This window comes from Nicotiana attenuata, chromosome 6 (genome assembly GCF_001879085.1).
Source record: "Nicotiana attenuata strain UT chromosome 6, NIATTr2, whole genome shotgun sequence".
In the NCBI taxonomy this organism is placed as follows: domain Eukaryota; kingdom Viridiplantae; phylum Streptophyta; class Magnoliopsida; order Solanales; family Solanaceae; genus Nicotiana; species Nicotiana attenuata.
Window position 1 is genome coordinate 25,426,890 of NC_031994.1, and position 17,604 is coordinate 25,444,493.

At 41.9% G+C, this 17,604-nt stretch overlaps 1 protein-coding gene across 1 annotated transcript; it reads right to left on the bottom strand.

Annotated features, from left to right (window-relative positions):
* Positions 14,515-16,717, bottom strand: LOC109227704. Its single transcript, XM_019392902.1, has 2 exons — positions 16,540-16,717; positions 14,515-15,977 (listed from the first exon to the last, which is right to left on the bottom strand). The coding sequence occupies exons 1-2, from the start codon at positions 16,715-16,717 to the stop codon at positions 14,515-14,517; spliced, it is 1,641 nt and encodes a 546-aa protein (XP_019248447.1).

Below are 17,604 nucleotides of genomic sequence, written 5' to 3' on the forward strand. Positions count from 1 at the left end.
ATAGAGTAGTTGAAAGGAAAAAATGGAACTCTTCAGGATATGGCTAGAACCATGTTACTATCTAGCAAATTGCCTCACAGCTTCTGGGCAGAGGCTGTAAACACTGCATGTTACATCATAAATAGATGCATGACCAGACCTCTAGTAGAGAAGACTCCCTATGAGTTACTTAAAGGGAGAAAACCAAATATATCCCACGTTAGGGCATTTGGCTGCAAGTGCTATGTGCACAATAATGGAAAAGACTCCCTAGGAAAGTTCAATCCCAGAAGTGATGAGGGAGTATTCTTGGGATATTCTTCACATAGCAAAGATTATAAAGTGTTTAATAAAAGAACTTTGTGTGTAGAAGAAAGTGTGCATGTAGTATTTGATGAAACTAACATTCTTTCTGAGAGACAGGAACATGAAGATGAAGCCATTGGATTCGTCAAAGACTTGGCTGAAGCATCAACTCAAGTCAAAGTGACACCTACAGAAGGAACAAGTGATGGAACAGGTTCTTCCTTACAGGGCAACCTGACAGGGGGAAGAAATCAAAGAGGATTTGAAATAAACTCCTTGAAGGAACCTGTTCATGAACCTGTTCCTCAGCAAATGGTTGAAACATCTAGCAGAAGCCAGTTGGTGGTGAAACCTCACAAGTATCAAAGTTCTCATCCCATTGAGAACATTCTCACTGATCCAACATCTGGAGTCAAAACCAGATTACAATTAAAGAATCTGTGTGCTTTTGATGCTTTCTTATCTATCATTGAACCTAAAAATATTGTTGAGGCTTTGTAGGATGCAGACTGGGTGAATGCAATGCAGGATGAGCTAAACCAGTTTGAAGGAAGTCAGGTTTGGCACCTAGTTCCAAGGGCAGATCAGTCATTGGTACTAAATGGGTCTTTAGGAACAAACTTGATGAAGATGGAACTGTTACAAGGAACAAGGCAAGGTTAGTAGTCCAAGGTTACAGCCAAGAGGAAGGAATAGACTATGATGAGACCTTTGCTCCAGTTGCAAGACTAGAGGCAATCAGACTTCTCATAGCCTTTGCATCACATATGGAACTCACTCTTCATCAAATGGATGTCAAAAGTGCCTTCCTGAATGGCTACTTAAAAGAAGAAGTGTTTGTGAAACAACCCCCAGGGTTTGAAAGCAAAGAATGTCCTGAGCATGTGTACAAGCTGGACAAGGCTCTCTATGGACTCAAACAGGCACCAAGAGCATGGTATGAAAGACTGTCAAAATTTCTACTGGAGCATGGGTACAAGAGAGTTAAAATAGATAGTACCTTATTCTTAAGGGAAAAAGGTAAAGACCTTCTTGTTGTGCAAATTTATGTTGATGACATAATCATTGGGGCCACCACTGACAAGCTAAGCAAAGATTTTGCAAAACTAATGGGAAGTGAATTTGAAATGAGCATGATGGGTGAGCTTAACTTCTTCTTAGGGTTGCAGATCAAACAAAGTTAAAATGGAACCATGATTCATCAGCAGAAGTATACAAGAGATCTAATCAAAAAGTTTAAAATGGAGGATTCTAAAGAAATAGACACCACTTATTGCAAGTGCCACTGAATTAGATATTGATGAACCTGGTTCATTAGTTGATCAGAAGTTGTATAGGGGTATGATTGGTTCACTCTTGTATCTTAATGTCAGTAGACCTGACATTGTTTTCAGTGTAGGGCTGTGTGCTCGTTTTCAGGCAAATCCAAAAGAGTCTCACTTAACTGTTGTCAAGCGGATATTGAGATATCTGAAAGGCACTACTGAATTGTGTCTTGGTACCCTAAAGGTACTAATTTCAATCTAGTAGGATATGCTGATGCTGAGTATGCAGGTTTCCTAGTGGATAGAAAAAACACCTCAGGTATGGCACACTTCCTTGGTTCATGTCTTGTATCATGGGCTACCAAGAAGCAAAATTCAGTAGCCCTATCTACTGCTGAAGCTGAGTATGTAGCTGCAGCTTCTTGTTGTGCTCAACTACTATGGATTAAACAACAATTAGTAGATTTTGGAATAGAAGTGGGATGCATACCAATATTTTGTGATAACACTAGTGCTATAAGTATGACAAAGAACCCGGTTCATCATAAAAGGACCAAGCACATAGATGTTAGACACCACTTCTTGAGAGATAATTATGAGAAAGGATTAATCTCAATAGAATTCTGTGCTACTGATAAACAAATAGCTGACATCTTCACCAAAGCACTGAATGGGGAAAACTTTGAAAGGAACAAGTTGGAATTAGGGATGATTAAGATCACCTAAAAGGAACCAGTTCAGAATGCAATGAAAAAAAATGAAAAAAAAATTGGTTAGAAGTTCTGACTTTATGTAAATATCTAGACTAATTCTTACTCAGTCTCATACTCTAATCAGTATACTCCTGTGACGTGTGTTTATATTAATTCATTAATCTCTTACAAAGTCTTTTTTCTGATATATGAGGCATAATCAAGAGAAGCTCTACTTGAAGAACCTGGTTCATCAGTATATGCTCATGAGAAAAGGTCAGGTATGTTTCTATACTTTGCACAATTAGAAAGATTAATATTCCAATCATGAGCAGAAGTCCTATTCTAACCAAACTCCTAAAAATATAACCGTTGAGCATTGAACCAGTTTCATTCTCCTAGAATTCTAAAGAAAACGGGACTATTTCCTAAAACTAGCGTTGCCTATTTATCACTAAAAGACCGGAGTCCTAAAGAGATTAGACTCCTGATTGACCACTGCAAAAAGGCTGCTGTTACTGCACCTAATCATACTCTACATTAAATACACTCCACATACTCCCATTTTAGTCCTTAACCGTCATTAAGCCCTAAACCTTTAATCATCTCTTCTCTCTAAAATCTCCAAAATCCCAAAAATTCTCCAGAAATTCTTCACCATGACTAATCCTCAAGAAAATCCAGGAACTCCCCCACCAGTATCGCCTAACACATCTTTATCTGCACTCCTAGCGATAATCCTAAACCCAGATTTCGCCGGCAGAAAATGTTGGCAAGAAAGACTGTAGCTACTGGTGCTCTGCGAACGGCTCTAATTGAAAAATTGAGAGCCAGCCAGAAAAAGGAGAGCTCTGAAAAGGAATCTAACTCGAGTTCTGAGTCTGAAGCGTTTGTTTCAGCAAGCGATGGAGAAGAACGTGGGTCTTCTGACTCAGACAAGAATCAAGAAACCCCTTGAGGTCAATACATGCTATGTTTTTTCTGATGTAGTAGAGAAGGTGGATGATAGGTTTGTGTTGGTGGGCTCTGTGAGAGATGTAAGTGAGGGAGAGTCGAAGTAGAAAGGGAAAGAAAAAGAAAGACAAAATTCTTGCGATTTGTGGAGGGTAGAGGAGAGTGTCAACAAGTCAGCGGGAAGTGAATCTGGGGAGGCTGCTGAAGGTCTTGTTCACCTGAGTGAACAACAAGATGAACCTGGTTCATCTGTTGAAGAAACCCTGGCTGACATCCTGAAGAAGGTTGGGGCGAGCTACGATCCAAAGAAGCGCAAGGCTTCTTCTCAAAAGACTCCAACTGCTTCTAAGCCAACAAAGAAAAGCAAGGTGTCATCTCGTAAGTCTACTGTCCCTTCAGTACCAAAGGTGAGGCTACTAGAAGCAGGGTAAAGCAAAGTGAGGCTGAGTTGCAGAAAGCCTTAGAGGCAAGCAAGAAAAAGAAGAAGGAAAGGGGAAAAGCTAAAGTTGTGGAAAGTTCTGTGGCTGCAGAAGAAGAGGAGGAGGAGATGAAATTGGTCCATCAGGAGAGAGGTACAACTGAGGAGGTCCCCACTCCTACACCAAAAAGATCCAAGACTCCTACAAAGAAGTCTTCAGAACCTGTATCTGCTGAACCCTCCCTGGCTAAAAGAACCAGGTCTGCAGTCAAAGGGAAACAAGTGAAAGTTCCTGAAGAAGAAGAAGAAGAAGAGGAATCTAAAAAAGAACAGGACAGAGATCTCCTTTTTGGCAGGAGAAAGATCTTGAAAGGAAGAATTCTGATAGACCTGGAGGAGCCAGGCATAAAAAGATTGGTTGATGCCCTGAATGCATAGGGGTGGAAGGACATGGTTCTTCAATCGGATGGCAGGCTGGCAAGAAAAGGCTGATCAAGTTTATGGCAAATGCCACTGTGGTGAATGGGGTAGTCACCAGCTTGGTGAGGGGAGTAGAGGTGCAGTTTGATGCACCTAAATTGGGCAGAATTCTAGACATACCCTGTGAGGGCTATGATGACTATACTAGGCAAAGGTGGCCTTGTCTAGATTCTCTCCCTTCTGCTCTCCAAATCACCAGAAATTTCTGTGATACAAAGTCTGCTGAATAAGTGCCTGAGGCAAGGTTTTTGCAAAAGAGTGAGATGAAGCCTGAGCACAAAGTGCTATTTGAGTTTGTGAACAAATGTTTGCTGCCCAGACAGGAGAGAAGGCATACTGCAAATTATATGGACCTGGTCCTTCTAGAGTGTCTTGTGAGAGGAAAGCAGATTAAATGGCCTGCTTTCATTGTCAAGCTGCTGGATAGAGTCATCAATGGCTCCAAGGCCCATGCCACTCCTTATGGGTTTATACTGGCAACTGTCTTGGACAAGTTGAATGTTCCATTGAAAAAGTGGGAGATGGCCTCCAGCAAAGAGCATTTTGGTATCAAAACTCTGTAGGCCTGTGACTATCTGCTAAGTGTAACCCCAGTTGAACCTGGTTCATCTCTGAAGACTCCTGTGAACAGCAAAGCTAGGGCATTGGTTCAAGAGTGTGGAACAAAAGATGCAGAAATTGCTAGGCTACAGGCTCGCATTGCTGAACTAGAAAGTGAGAGAAATGGCCTCAAAGCTGAGCTAGCAAAGGAAAAGGAAAAGAGTGAAGGGATGCTCCAAACAATGCCCAACCTTCTTCAATCCCAATCCTCCAGTTCCTCCAAGCCCTAGGCTTTCCAGTTTCTCTCTTTGAACCAGTTTAGAAACCCCCTCAGTGACCCAGATTCGGGACTTTTCTCTGTTTTTTGCTCATGGTTGGATGTTTGTTTTTCTTTCTTTTTGTGGTCTGCTTTGTAGAAACACATCCTAATCAATGACAATGTGCTTTGTTTTCTCTTGTTCTATGAAACTTCTGATCTTAATAGTTAATTTTTTTTTTGTGAAGTTGATTATTGATTAACTGAATCATGTTTTCACCTGCAGTTGCCCCAGTGGCCATGAGTAATAATTAACATCTGGGATTCATATAATATGCATGTTTTTGATGATGCCAAAAGGGGGAAGAGATATTGTGCATTACTTTGTATTCTAAAATAAAGTGATATTTATAACCTGATTAAACCTGGTCTTTAATGATAAGTTAAATTAAAGTGTGATAATTAAGCCGAGTTCCACAGGTTCTATGATCAATAAAAGCAGAGAGTTTGTCATCATCCAAAAGGGAGAATTTGTTGGCCCAAGTTCAAATGAAGTTTTGAAGATTGACAAAATGAACTCAGTCATGGACCATGTCCATCATGTGAGACACAGTGTTAACATACTTATACATGTGAGAGGCATGTGGAGAAGATAAGTATCAAGGATCAGCAACAATATCTTCTGAGTTGATCGAAAAGGTTGCATAGGATAAGGAGATGAAGTCTCCTTGTGTGAAGAGAACTAAATCCGGATCAAGAATAAGGATTGGAGTTTGAATTGTTCTAGGACTCAAATTTGATAAAGGATCAGCAATTGAGTCTCAATCAAACTCTGATTACTAACTCAATAAATAATAATGATTGTTCTCTTTTACAGTGTTGCACAAAAACGCAGAAGTTAAAAGTGAATTGGGAGCAAAATACAAGGCTTTTTAGCAGCAGTTCGTGTGTGCGATTCAAGTGTGCAAACCTGAAGCTACATGAACCAGATTGAAGAACCAGCTCCATAAAAGAGTTTTAGTGTCTTTCTTTTATTCTAGTTCAATTGTAGTAGGTGTGTTTTCATATTGTACTTTTCAGCTTTCATAGAAAGCAATTGTATTAGGTGCTTTGAATTTCAAGTTAGAGTTAACTTGAAAGTGTCGCAGCAGTTGAGGCTGTGTGCCACACTGGGATTAGAGTTTAATCCTTAGGTTTACAAGAGTTTTGTAAATGCAGTTTTGTGCTCAGTGATTTTAGGTGGAAGTTTGGGAAAATCCTACTGAGTAGGTAGGTCGTGGTTTTTTCATCTTTTGAGCCAGGTGTTTTCTCACGTAAAAGTCTCTGTGTTATTTATTTTATGACTCTCTCATTCCGCAAACGAATTAGTAAGTACATCTAGAAGAACCAAGTTCTTCTAGGTGTGAAAATTAGGTACCACACAAATACCCCCCTTCTTGTGTGGTATTGACGTGTAGAACAACATCAAAAAGTTCGAACCGGGACTCGAACTTCTGATTTCGTCCCAAATAACGTCAGCCGTGTGTTCTTAGGAAGAACAAGCAGACAACGTTATTAAGGGACAAAACCAACCAAAACTCGAGAAAAAGTGGAGCAAAGACCCGCATGCACCGGTTTAGGATTTGGGTTCTAGAACTCGGACTTTAGATTCAGATTCGAGCCTCTTGGACCACATTCGAGGGAAATTAACCCAAGACATGGAAGAGGGGGTCAGGGTGGGTCTGTGGTTGTGATTTTGGGGATTGTTGTTGGTGGAGCCGCCATCGAGAATGGGTGGAACTTTTGGGGCGGCGTTAGGGTTCTTTGGAGCGGTCTCTGAAAGAAGTGGGCTCTCAGAGGGACGTGTGAGAGTGGGGGGGGTTGGAGTTCCGACAATTAAATATTGGAGACCCCCTCAGTTCCTGTCCGTTGATTTGAGTAACATAGACGACCCAAATTGGCTATAACCTAACGGGGTCGTTTTGGTTAAGTGAGGGGATGGACCGGGTCAGGGGCGGGTCTAAGGCTGGACCAGACGGGTTGGAGGAGAAATTATTGGGCTTGGGATAAATCATTTAATTTTGCCCAAACAATCCATCTCTTCATCTTTTCTTTTTCTTATTTCAAATCTATTTTCCAAAATTCTCTTCTTTTTTTTTTTCAAAATTAAGTAAAAATCTAAATTAAATCCTAAAACCTAATTAACCTATCAAAACACTAATTAAACCTAAATACTAATTAACACAATTAATTAAACGAGCAAATTCAAAAATCAAAATTAAAATTAAAAATTAAAAAGTGCAAATTAAACTATTTTTGTGATTTTCTTTTTTATAAAACAACTAATTAATTATTTAGTCCTATAATGTTAAATTAAATTCTAAATGCAAATACACATATTTTTTGTATTTTTCATTAACTAAAATAAAGTAAACATGCACAGACAATATGCAAACAATAACAGAAAATGCCACAAAAATCCACAAAATTGCAAATAATGGAAAATTGTTTTGTTTTGAATTTATGGGAGTAATCCGTATAGGGCAAAAATCACGTGCTCACAGCTGTCCCTCTTTGCTCGGAAACACGAAGAGTTTTAGTGCAAAGATAAAGTGAGCGGATACGAGCGATTTTTGCCCGTTTGAATACTCCGTGGGAAGCATTTTTGAAAGATTTGATCGCACCCTACTTCTGAGGTTGCCTACATATCCTTGGCTATAAAGGAATCATGTCAGTGTAGTTCAGGAAGTTTTGGTAGCTGGGACTACCATGAAGCTGTGATTTCACTGTTGCTGCTGCTTACTGAACCCCTTATTACACCATGTCAACATAAAAATAAGCTAGACTAGACTATGATCTATGCATTACAAAAATCCTATCTATATCTTCAAACTTGCTCTTGTGGTTATTGTTGTCTTGTTGACTTGTATTCTCCCGGTGAAATCTCTTTGTTGCCCACTTGAATTGTAATCTGAGATGTTTTTCCTTTCTCCAGGTGGACGCCTGATTGCTGAACTCGAATTGTACTTTGAGATGCTTTCCCTTTCTCCAGGTGGATGCCTGACTGCTGAACTTGAACTATATTTTGAGATGCTTTCCCTTTCTCCAGGTGGACGCCTGACTGCTAAACTTGAACTGTATTCCCGTGCTCTCCAGGTGGACTCCTGACTGCTGAGCTTGAATTGTATTCCGGTGCTCTCCAGGTGGGCGCCTGACTGCTGACTTGAATTGTATTCCCGTGCTCTCCAGGTGGGCTCCTGACTGCTGAACTTGAATTGTATTCTCGTGCTCTCCAAGTGGGCACCTGATTGCTGAACTTGAAATGTATTCCCTTGCTCTCCAGGTGGGCGCCTGATTGCTGAAACTTGAATTGTATTCCCTTGCTCTCTAGGTGGGCGCCTGATTGCTGAAACTTGAATTGTATTCCCTTGCTTTCTAGGTGGGCGCCTGATTACTGAAACTTGAACTGCTTCTCCCTGTTCTCCAAGTGGGTACCTGATTTCAACAAGAATAGACAAAACAAAGAAAATTTTCTGCCCCAGTTTGGTAGCTGGGCACATATGTGAGTGTTAAACTGAATCATGTTACCAAATATTCTAAGAATTTGAAAGCTAGATCCCATTATCCAGGAGGGTCCTGACAACTCCTAATTAAATGACAGTTTTAGATCTAAATTATATCTTCTAGAGGTTTACTTCCGCTAAATCTTGTTATCTAAAAGGGTCTTAAAACTACATCCCATTATCCAGGAGGGTCCTGAAAATCAAGTATTATCTTAAAAGTGACAATTTTTATGGCTGAATTATACTACCCTACGACAGAACTCTTACGGCTGAATTATACTTCCTACAACAGATATTACGCTAAATCTTGTTATCTAATGGAAATCTTAAAGCTAGGTCCCATTATTCAGGGGGGTCCTGCAAACTCCTAATTGAATCCTATCTTAAACATGCAAACTTTGAAACCAACTTATATTCCTTGGGGTACATTTATGCTAGATTTGCTACTTATGATTGTTTTGATTTTTAAACTAGGTCCCATTTTCCAGGGGGGTCCTGAAAATCAAAAACTCAAACCTGTCTGGTGCTTTCTTTTCCCCTACGGAGGGTTCCCCCGGACAATCGAAAACTTTCTACCCCTGTTTCAATCAAAGAAAAATCTTGTCAGTTTAAAATGTGGTGGTTAGTTTGTGGCATTCTTGCTGAAAGTGGCCTCCCCGCTGTCGTGCTTTGTTTTGACTGACTTCCCCTGATCTAGCCAAGAACCGCTTGACTTCCCGATTGACTTTCAAACCCCCATGACCTTGGATGACCCGAGTGTTCTATACCCAAACCGCTGTGTTACATCTCTGACCCATCTGTTTGAACCTCTGTATTTCCCACGAAATTACCAAACCATTTCACCGATGGAACTTTTACTGACCTTTTATCCCACCTCACATCATACTATCTTTAGCAATGCCTTGATCGCCCTGTGGCTTGTGCGACATCGGAAGTTGGTAGTAAGCTTTGAAATTCCTTCTTATATGCTTAAACAGAACTGACATTGGGGACATCTTAGAGAAATAAGCCCAAAAGAAATGAAATGCAATGACTTTCAAAGTTAAGGATAAGAAAAATCCAAAACTGGAAGACTATCTGAAAGGGAAAAAGAAAAGAGACTTATCTGAGTGGAGCAGCTGGCACCAACGATCATGACATGCATTTCGGATTAATCGGCCCAATCTGTCCAGCCAATCAACTATCAGTTGTCGTACTATTCCCCAAGATCTTCAAAACCCAATTTCTTTGCCAAAACCTTGTCCTTGTTCGGCCCGCGGCGTCCCGAAGGGTTTTCACCTCTCTCATTTGTTCATTTCTCAACTCACTTTCGCCTCAAGGTGCCCGTGAGGGTTTTCACCAATAAGACTTTCTCATTTTGATTTCTCTCAGCTCTCGTCACCTTACGATGCCCATGAGGGTTTTCACCAATAAGACTCTCTCATTTTTCATTTTCCTGCTTGGACTAAAGTGTTGCCCCTGAAATGAATCACCTCTACTTGCTCGACTTGGTATCTCTTGAAGACTGATCAGAAGGTCTTTTTTTGGACCGTAACGTGGGCTTTTGGTTAGGGTTTAGAAAGAAAGGGTATCAAAAGGATCAAAGCAATTCAAATGGGTTCAAGATTACAACTTCCGGAATCACATTTCTCACAACAACCACAACTTCTGCCCCAGTTTCTTGCTTGGGGACCTTTGGATCATTACTTTGATGGGACCGAACCGTGAGGCTGCCTACGTATCCTTGAAAGGAATCAGGTCGAACGTAGTTCATGTCATAGAAATTGCTTTGTTGCTGTGATTTTCTCTTATCTCTTTCTTTTCTTTCTCTCTTTTCCTTTCCTTTCTCTTTTTGTTCTTTTGTTGGTTTTTTTTCTTTTTTTTCTTTTTTCTTTCTATTTTTCTCTTTTCCTTTTCTTCTCTTTTTGTCTTTTCTATTTTTCATTCTTTTCTTTTCTCACTTTTTCCTTTGCTTATCTTTCACGCTTGTGTTTCTGATCTTTGCTACTGATTCCGAAAGAGGGGTATGAAAGGAAATAAATAAGGCTCATAAGGGGGTTACAAAGGATAAAGTGTTTAGATAGCAGAACAAAATGCCTTCGTCATTCCAATCTTCAAAACATGCCAAGTACAAACAAATACAATTTAACCAAAGAAAATCATACATAGTATCTCTTGACCGCATTGGAATTGATGGCCATTTCTACACACTTGCCTTCTATGTCTGTTAAATACAAAGCACCATTTGACAACACTCTAGTTACAATGAACGGCCCCTACCAGTTTGGGGCGAACTTGCCTTTGGCCTCAGCCTGATGTGGAAGGATACGTCTCAACACTTGCTGACCCACTTCAAACTTCCGTGGAACCACCTTCTTGTTATATGCCCTTGCCATTCTCTGTTGATACAACTGGCCATGACACACTACTGCCAATCTTTCTCGTCGATCAAACTCAATTGTTCCAGGCAGATTTTGACCCACTCATCATCATCAATTTCGGCTTCTGCGACAATTCGAAGGGATGGGATTTCCACTTCTGTGGGTATCACTGCTTCGGTACCATACACCAGCAAATAAGGAGTCGCCCCTACTGAAGTACGAACAGTAGTGCGATAACCCGACAATGCAAAAGGCAGTTTTTCATGCCACTGTCTAGAACCCTCCACCATTTTCCGAAGTATCTTCTTTATATTCTTGTTGGGCGCCTCAACTGCTCCATTTGCCTTGGGGCGGTATAGGGTGGAATTACGATGTGTAATCTTGAACTGCTGACATACCTCTTTCATCAGATGACTATTGAGATTAGCCCCATTATTTGTAATGATCACCTTTGGTATCCCAAACCGACAAATGATGTTTGAGTGCACAAAATCGACCTCCGCTTTCTTGGTTACAAACTTGAACATTTTGGCCTCAACCCACTTGGTGAAATAGTCAATGGCCACCAGAATGAACCTGTGCCCATTTGATGTTGCTGGCTCAATTGGCCCAATGACATCCATGCCCCACGCGACAAAAGGCCATGGTGCAGACATTGTGTGCAATTCCGAGGGTGGAGAGTGGATCAAATCTCCATGCACTTGGCATTGATGGCACCTGCGCACGAAACTGATACAATCTCGCTCCATAGTGAGCCATTAATAACCTGCTCGGAAATCTTGTTTGCCAACACGTACCCACTCATATGCGGTCCACAGACTCCAGAATGTATCTCGGTCATGATAGCTGTGGCCTGTCTAGCAACTATGCATCTCAACAATCCAAGATCCGGAGTCCTTTTGTACAAAACCCCTCCGCTGAAGAAAAATCCGCTCGCCAACCGCCGAATTGTTCTCTTTTGATCACCTGTGGCTTGTACCGGATACACCCCCATCCTGATATATTCCTTGATATCATGAAACCAAGGCTCACCATCAAGTTCTTCTTTTACCACGTTACAGTAAGCATGCTGATCATGGACCTGAATATGCAATGGGTCAACATAAGCCTTATTTGGATGATGTAACATCGACGCCAGAGTAGCCAAGGCATCGGCAACCTCATTATGAATCCTTGGAATATGCCTGAACTCTATTGATTGAAACCGTTGACAAAGATCATGCAAACATTGTCGGTACGGTATGAGCTTTAAATCCCGTGTTTCCCATTCTCCTTGAATCTGGTACACCAGAAGGTCCGAGTCACCCAAGACCAAGACTTCCTGGACACCCATGTCTACAGCCAACCTCAAACCCAAGATACATGCCTCATACTCAGCCATGTTGTTAGTGCAGTAGAAACGAAGCTGAGCCGAAACAGGGTAGTGATGCCCTGTTTCAGAAATAAGTACTGCTCCTATCCCAACGCCTTTCATGTTGGCAGCCCCATCAAAGAAAAGTTTCCATCCTGTCTTTTCGACCTATTCCAACTCATCAATATGCATCACCTCTTCATCAGGGAAGTATGTCTTCAAAGGTTCATATTCTTCATCTACCGGGTTCTCAGCCAAATGGTCAGCCAATGCTTGTGCTTTCATCGCAGTCCAAGTCACATAGATGATGTCAAATTCTATGAGCAAGATCTGCCACTTTGCGAGCCTCCCTGTAGGCATAGGCTTCTGAAAGATATACTTCAACGGATCCATGCGAGAGATGAGGTAAGTAGTATAAGATGACAAATAATGTTTCAACTTTTGTGCTACCCAAGTTAGGGCACAACACGTCCTCTCAAGATGAGTATACTTAACCTCGTAAGATGTGAACTTCTTGCTGGGATAATATATGGCCTGCTCTTTCCTGCCGATGATGTCATGCTGACCCAACACACAACAAAACGAATTGTCCAAAACCGTCAAATACAGAATCAAAGGCCTCCCTGGTTCTGGTGGGACCAACACAGGTGGGTTTGACAAATACCCCTTTATCTTATCAAATGCTTCTTGACACTAGTCTGTCCACTTGATCGCAACATCCTTCTTCAACAGCTTGAAGATAGGCTCACACGTTGTCGTAAGCTGAGCAATAAACCTGCTGATGTAATTCAACCTCCCTAACAGACTCATCACCTCAGTCTTGTTCCTCGGAGGTGGCAATTCTTGGATAGCTTTGATTTTTGATGGGTCCAATTCAATACCTCGACGGTGACTATGAATCCCAACAATTTTCCAGATGGAACACCGAAAGCGCACTTTGCAGGATTGAGCTTAAGATTGTACCTGCGAAGCCTTTGGAAGAACTTTCTCAGATCTTTGAAATGGTCAGACTGCTTTCTAGACTTTACGATCACGTCATCCACATAAACCTCGATTTCCTTGTGTATTATGTCGTGGAATATGGTTGTCATTGCCCTTATGTAGGTTGCCCCAGCATTTTTCAAACCAAATGGCATGACCCGATAGCAGTACGTTCCTCATGGCGTGATGAATGCTGTCTTTTCTGCATCTTCTTCATCCATTAAGATCTGGTGATAGCCTGCATAACAATCCACAAAAGAACCGATTTCATGCTTGGCACAATTATCAATCAATATGTGGATGTTCGGCAATGGGAAGTTATCCTTTGGACTCGCCTTGTTGAGATCACGGTAATCAACGCACACCCTGGTCTTTCCATCCTTCTTTGGCACAGGCACAACGTTGGCTAACTAAGTGGGATACCGCGTGACCCGAATGACTTTTGCATCAAACTGCTTGGTGACCTCTTCTTTGATCTTTACACTCATATCAGTTTTAAATTTCCTCAGCTTCTGCTTGACAGGAGGGAATGCCGGGTCAGTGGGCAATTTGTGAACCACCAAGTTGGTGCTTAAACCCGGCATGTCATCATATGACCATGCAAAAATATCTTTATACTCAAACAATGCTTTGATTATCTCTTCCCTCATTTGCGGTTCAAGATGGACACTTATCTTAGTTTTCCGGACATTATCTTGGTCCCCTAAATTGATTGCTTCTGTATCATTCAGGTTAGGCTTGGGTTTTTCTTTGAAATGGCTTAATTCTTTACTAATCTCTTCAAAGGCCTCATCATCATCATATTCCAATCCATCATCGCACTCAATTTCTTGTATTGTTATTTTAGAATTAGATTGACTTTTAAACTGGGCCGAAGATTCCTCATGCATGTCATGTCATTGAATCCAGCATAAAAAGAACTGTACAAGAAAGAAAAGAAAAACAAAAATAAAACTATCAGGAATGAAGAAGAAAGGAAATTGCATTTCATTGAAATTAAAGATAACAAGGTTTAACACATCCAAACGGACGGAACATAGAATCTGAATTACAACCCTGGAATAATCCAGATAAACTGAAAGAAAAATCAAAGCCGACTACCAAAACTCCCTCCGAGTAGGAAGAGGAGTAGCTTCCCAATTGTTGATCTTTGCACTTGGCCAACCGAATTGCACATCTGCTTTACTCGAGCCCTCTCCAGCCTCTACCATGTTAAAATTATTGAACAACCTCTCGAACCCTTTAACCAAATCTCCATCAACATCAATTAATAAACTGGGAACCGTTGATACTGGGCGCTTTCTGGTGCTAGGCCTGACAAATGACCTGGAGAGACGCGGGACAGGCTATGGAAGGACCCATGCCCTATGTTTCATTTTTCTGGCCCTTCTCACGTCTGCAACTGTGGGCTTAAATCCCAAACCAAATGTATCAGGTTCTTAGGAAGAGAAACTGGTTGTACGATGCCCTGCAGCGAGGCACCCAGACCCTTGCCAGGCACAAAGCCATTCCTGAACATCTTAGAAGCCACCATGACTGATGTGGCCGTTACTTTAGGAACTGGAATGCTTTTCCCCTCTGGGATCTTCTTGACGAACACTGTATCACTCTGGGCACACAGATTATCCTCACCGTGCACCACAATTTCCTGCCTGTCCCATTCAAATTTAACCATATGGTGCAGGGTAGACGGCACTTCCTTGGCGGCATGAATCCAGGGTCGACCTAGCAAGAGATTGTAAGAAACCGCCACATCCAGCACTTGGAATTCCATGGTAAATTCAACTGACCCTATTGTCAGCTCCAACACTGTGTCTCCGACTGAATCTTTCCCTCCACCGTCGAACCCCCGAACGCAAATACTGTTCTTCTGAATTCTTTCATCATCCACTTTCAGTTTGTTCAGAGTGGAGAGAGGGCAAATGTTGGCGCTGGAACCATTGTCGATCAATACCCGAGTAACCACGGAATCTTCGCACTTCACCGTAAGATAAAGGGCTCTATTATTCTCAGTACCCTTCACGGGCAACTCATCATCGAAAAAAGTGACTCTGTTTACCTCAATCTTGTTTGCTATCTTTTCCAAGTGGTTTACTGAGATCTTGTCAGGAACGTGGGCCTCGTTCAAGATTTTCATCAACGCCCGACTTTCGTCTGAATGGATTAACAATGACAGCAGTGAAATCTGAGCAGGCATCTTCCTCAACTGCTCTACAATAGAATGATCTTGCACTTTTATTTTTCTCAAGAACTCTTCCGCTTCCTCTTCGGTCAGAGCTTTCTTCACCAGCACTGGGTTATCCTTAAAGGTCTTGGCTTTTCTTAACTCCTCGGGGGCAAAGCATCTCCCCGAACGAGTCAAACCATGGGTCTCACAGTCTTCTTCTTTAACCTCTTTCCCTTTGTAAGTCACTGCCACTCGGCCATAATTCCAAGGGACGACCTTGCTGTTGACTATTGGTAGCTGAGTTACCGGTTTGATAATGACAGGCTCTGTGCGAGCACCCTCCACAACTACAATAGGCTTGTTGGCAACCCCTGGTACCACCACTTTTCCTTTTTCTTGTTTCACTGCAACCCCACTTGAGGACCCCTTCTCGACTACCACAAATGGATTACTGTCTGTCCCTTTCAACTTGATCACTGAATTCTCATTTGCTGGCTTTTCACTCGACCTGGCTTCACTGGTCCGAATCATCATTACAGTCTGTGAGGGCTTCTTAGGCTTCCCTCCTTTATGCACTTTCTCGATCATATTGGTCTCATGATGGGTCGACAACGGATTCTGGTTGATATTGGGCGCTTCTGGGGCTTGGACCTCGATCCGATTGGTATCAATGAGCTCTTGAATAGCTGTTTTCAATTGCTAGCATTTCTCTGTGTCATGTCCCGGAGCACCTGAATAATATTCGCAACTCACCGAGTGATCAAGATTTCGTCGGGGGGGGGGGGGGATTTGGCAGTTTAGGCTCAATCAAATTCAACATACCCAATTGTCTCAACCTATGGAATAGGCTAGTATAGGATTCTCCAAATGGAGTGAAAGTCTTCTTCTTTTGCAACCTCTCATTTTTGAAGGCTTGATTGGGCCGAAAACCTGTTCCAGGGGGATTTCGGTAGGCTCTTGGGGGTGGATAGGCATTTTGTGGAGCTGGGTAGGTATTCTGTGGGGTTGGCGCACGCCATTGTGTGTGGGTAGGAGGTTGAGTGTATGTTTGAGCATGATGGACATAAAAATGGGGATCTGGCGGTGGGTAGTAGTGTTGTGGTGGGCTATATGGAGTGTGGGGGTAAGTTTGGTGGTGGGGTCGAGGCTGGTTATAGTAAGGTGATGGGCCCCTGGATCCGAACCAAGCTCCTGACTCAATTGTCGCAACGTCCTCTTTCTTCTTCTTCCCTAGTACACCCCCAGTACCGTTTTGAATGGCCTGGGTGGTCGCCGTAATTGCTGAATAACTCATGATCTTGTTAGATTTGATTCCTTCCTCTACCATGCCCCCCATTTTTACCACTTCATTGAAGGACTTTCCTACCGCTGACACCAAATGACCGAAATAAGTGGGCTCTAAGGCCTGCAAGAAATAGTCCACCATTTCACTTTCTTTCATCGGTGGGTCAACCCTCGCTGCTTGCTCTCTCCAACGGAAGCCATATTCTCTGAAACTCTTGCCGGGCTTTTTCTCAATCTTTGTCAATGACAGACGGTCTGGAACAATTTCAAGATTATACTGAAAATGGCAGGCGAATGCTTGGGCTAGATCATCCCATATGTACTTCCTATCGTGATCTTGTCGGGTATACCACCTATCCTCTCTTTTTCTTTTTCTCTTCTTTTTTTTATCACCTTTTTTTCTTTTGGTTATGGTCGAATCCTATGGAGATTGCCTACGTATACTTGACCCCGCATGAATCAGACCGAGCGTAGTTCTGGGGGAAATAAATGAAAAATAAATAAAAACATTTTGGGATTTTCAATTTTTCATAAAAAGCAAATGCTTTGATTACAATGACTCAAAGAACTAACATGCTCAAAAAGAAACTTACAGACTCTGATAAAAAGATGAAAATACAGACTCAAAAACGAACTAACATACTTCAACAGAAAGCAAATACAGACTCAAAAGCAAACTGACATACTTCAATAGAAAGAAAATACAGACTCAAGCAAAGATCACGAATACATTAATGCCTCAAATGCCCCTGGGCCCGTGGGACATCATTCGGTCTCGCCACGGGCCTATATGCAAGATCCCTTTGGAGCCTCTCCAAATCTCTCATTATTTGTCGGACAAATGTCATCACTGCCGTGAAGAAAGTGGTGTGGGTCATATCCTCACATGCTTGGCACTTCACAACAATGTAATCGGCAATGGCCCTGACCTTCTCTCGGATTCTACCCTTTTCCTGAAGCAGACGCCCGACCTGCTGATTCCAGGCTTCTAACACCTGAGTGTCGTGGAGATGTTGATTTTGCAACTGT

Bases quoted from the DNA above. Each gene is read 5' to 3' on its own strand.
- LOC109227704 (XM_019392902.1), bottom strand. From the start codon at position 16,717: ATGGTGGACTATTTCTTGCAGGCCTTAGAGCCCACTTATTTCGGTCAT. The intron at 15,978-16,539 runs GTACTGGGGGTG...AATTGAAAACAG, and splicing joins CACCCAGGCCATTCAAAACG to CTATTCAAGAGCTCATTGAT.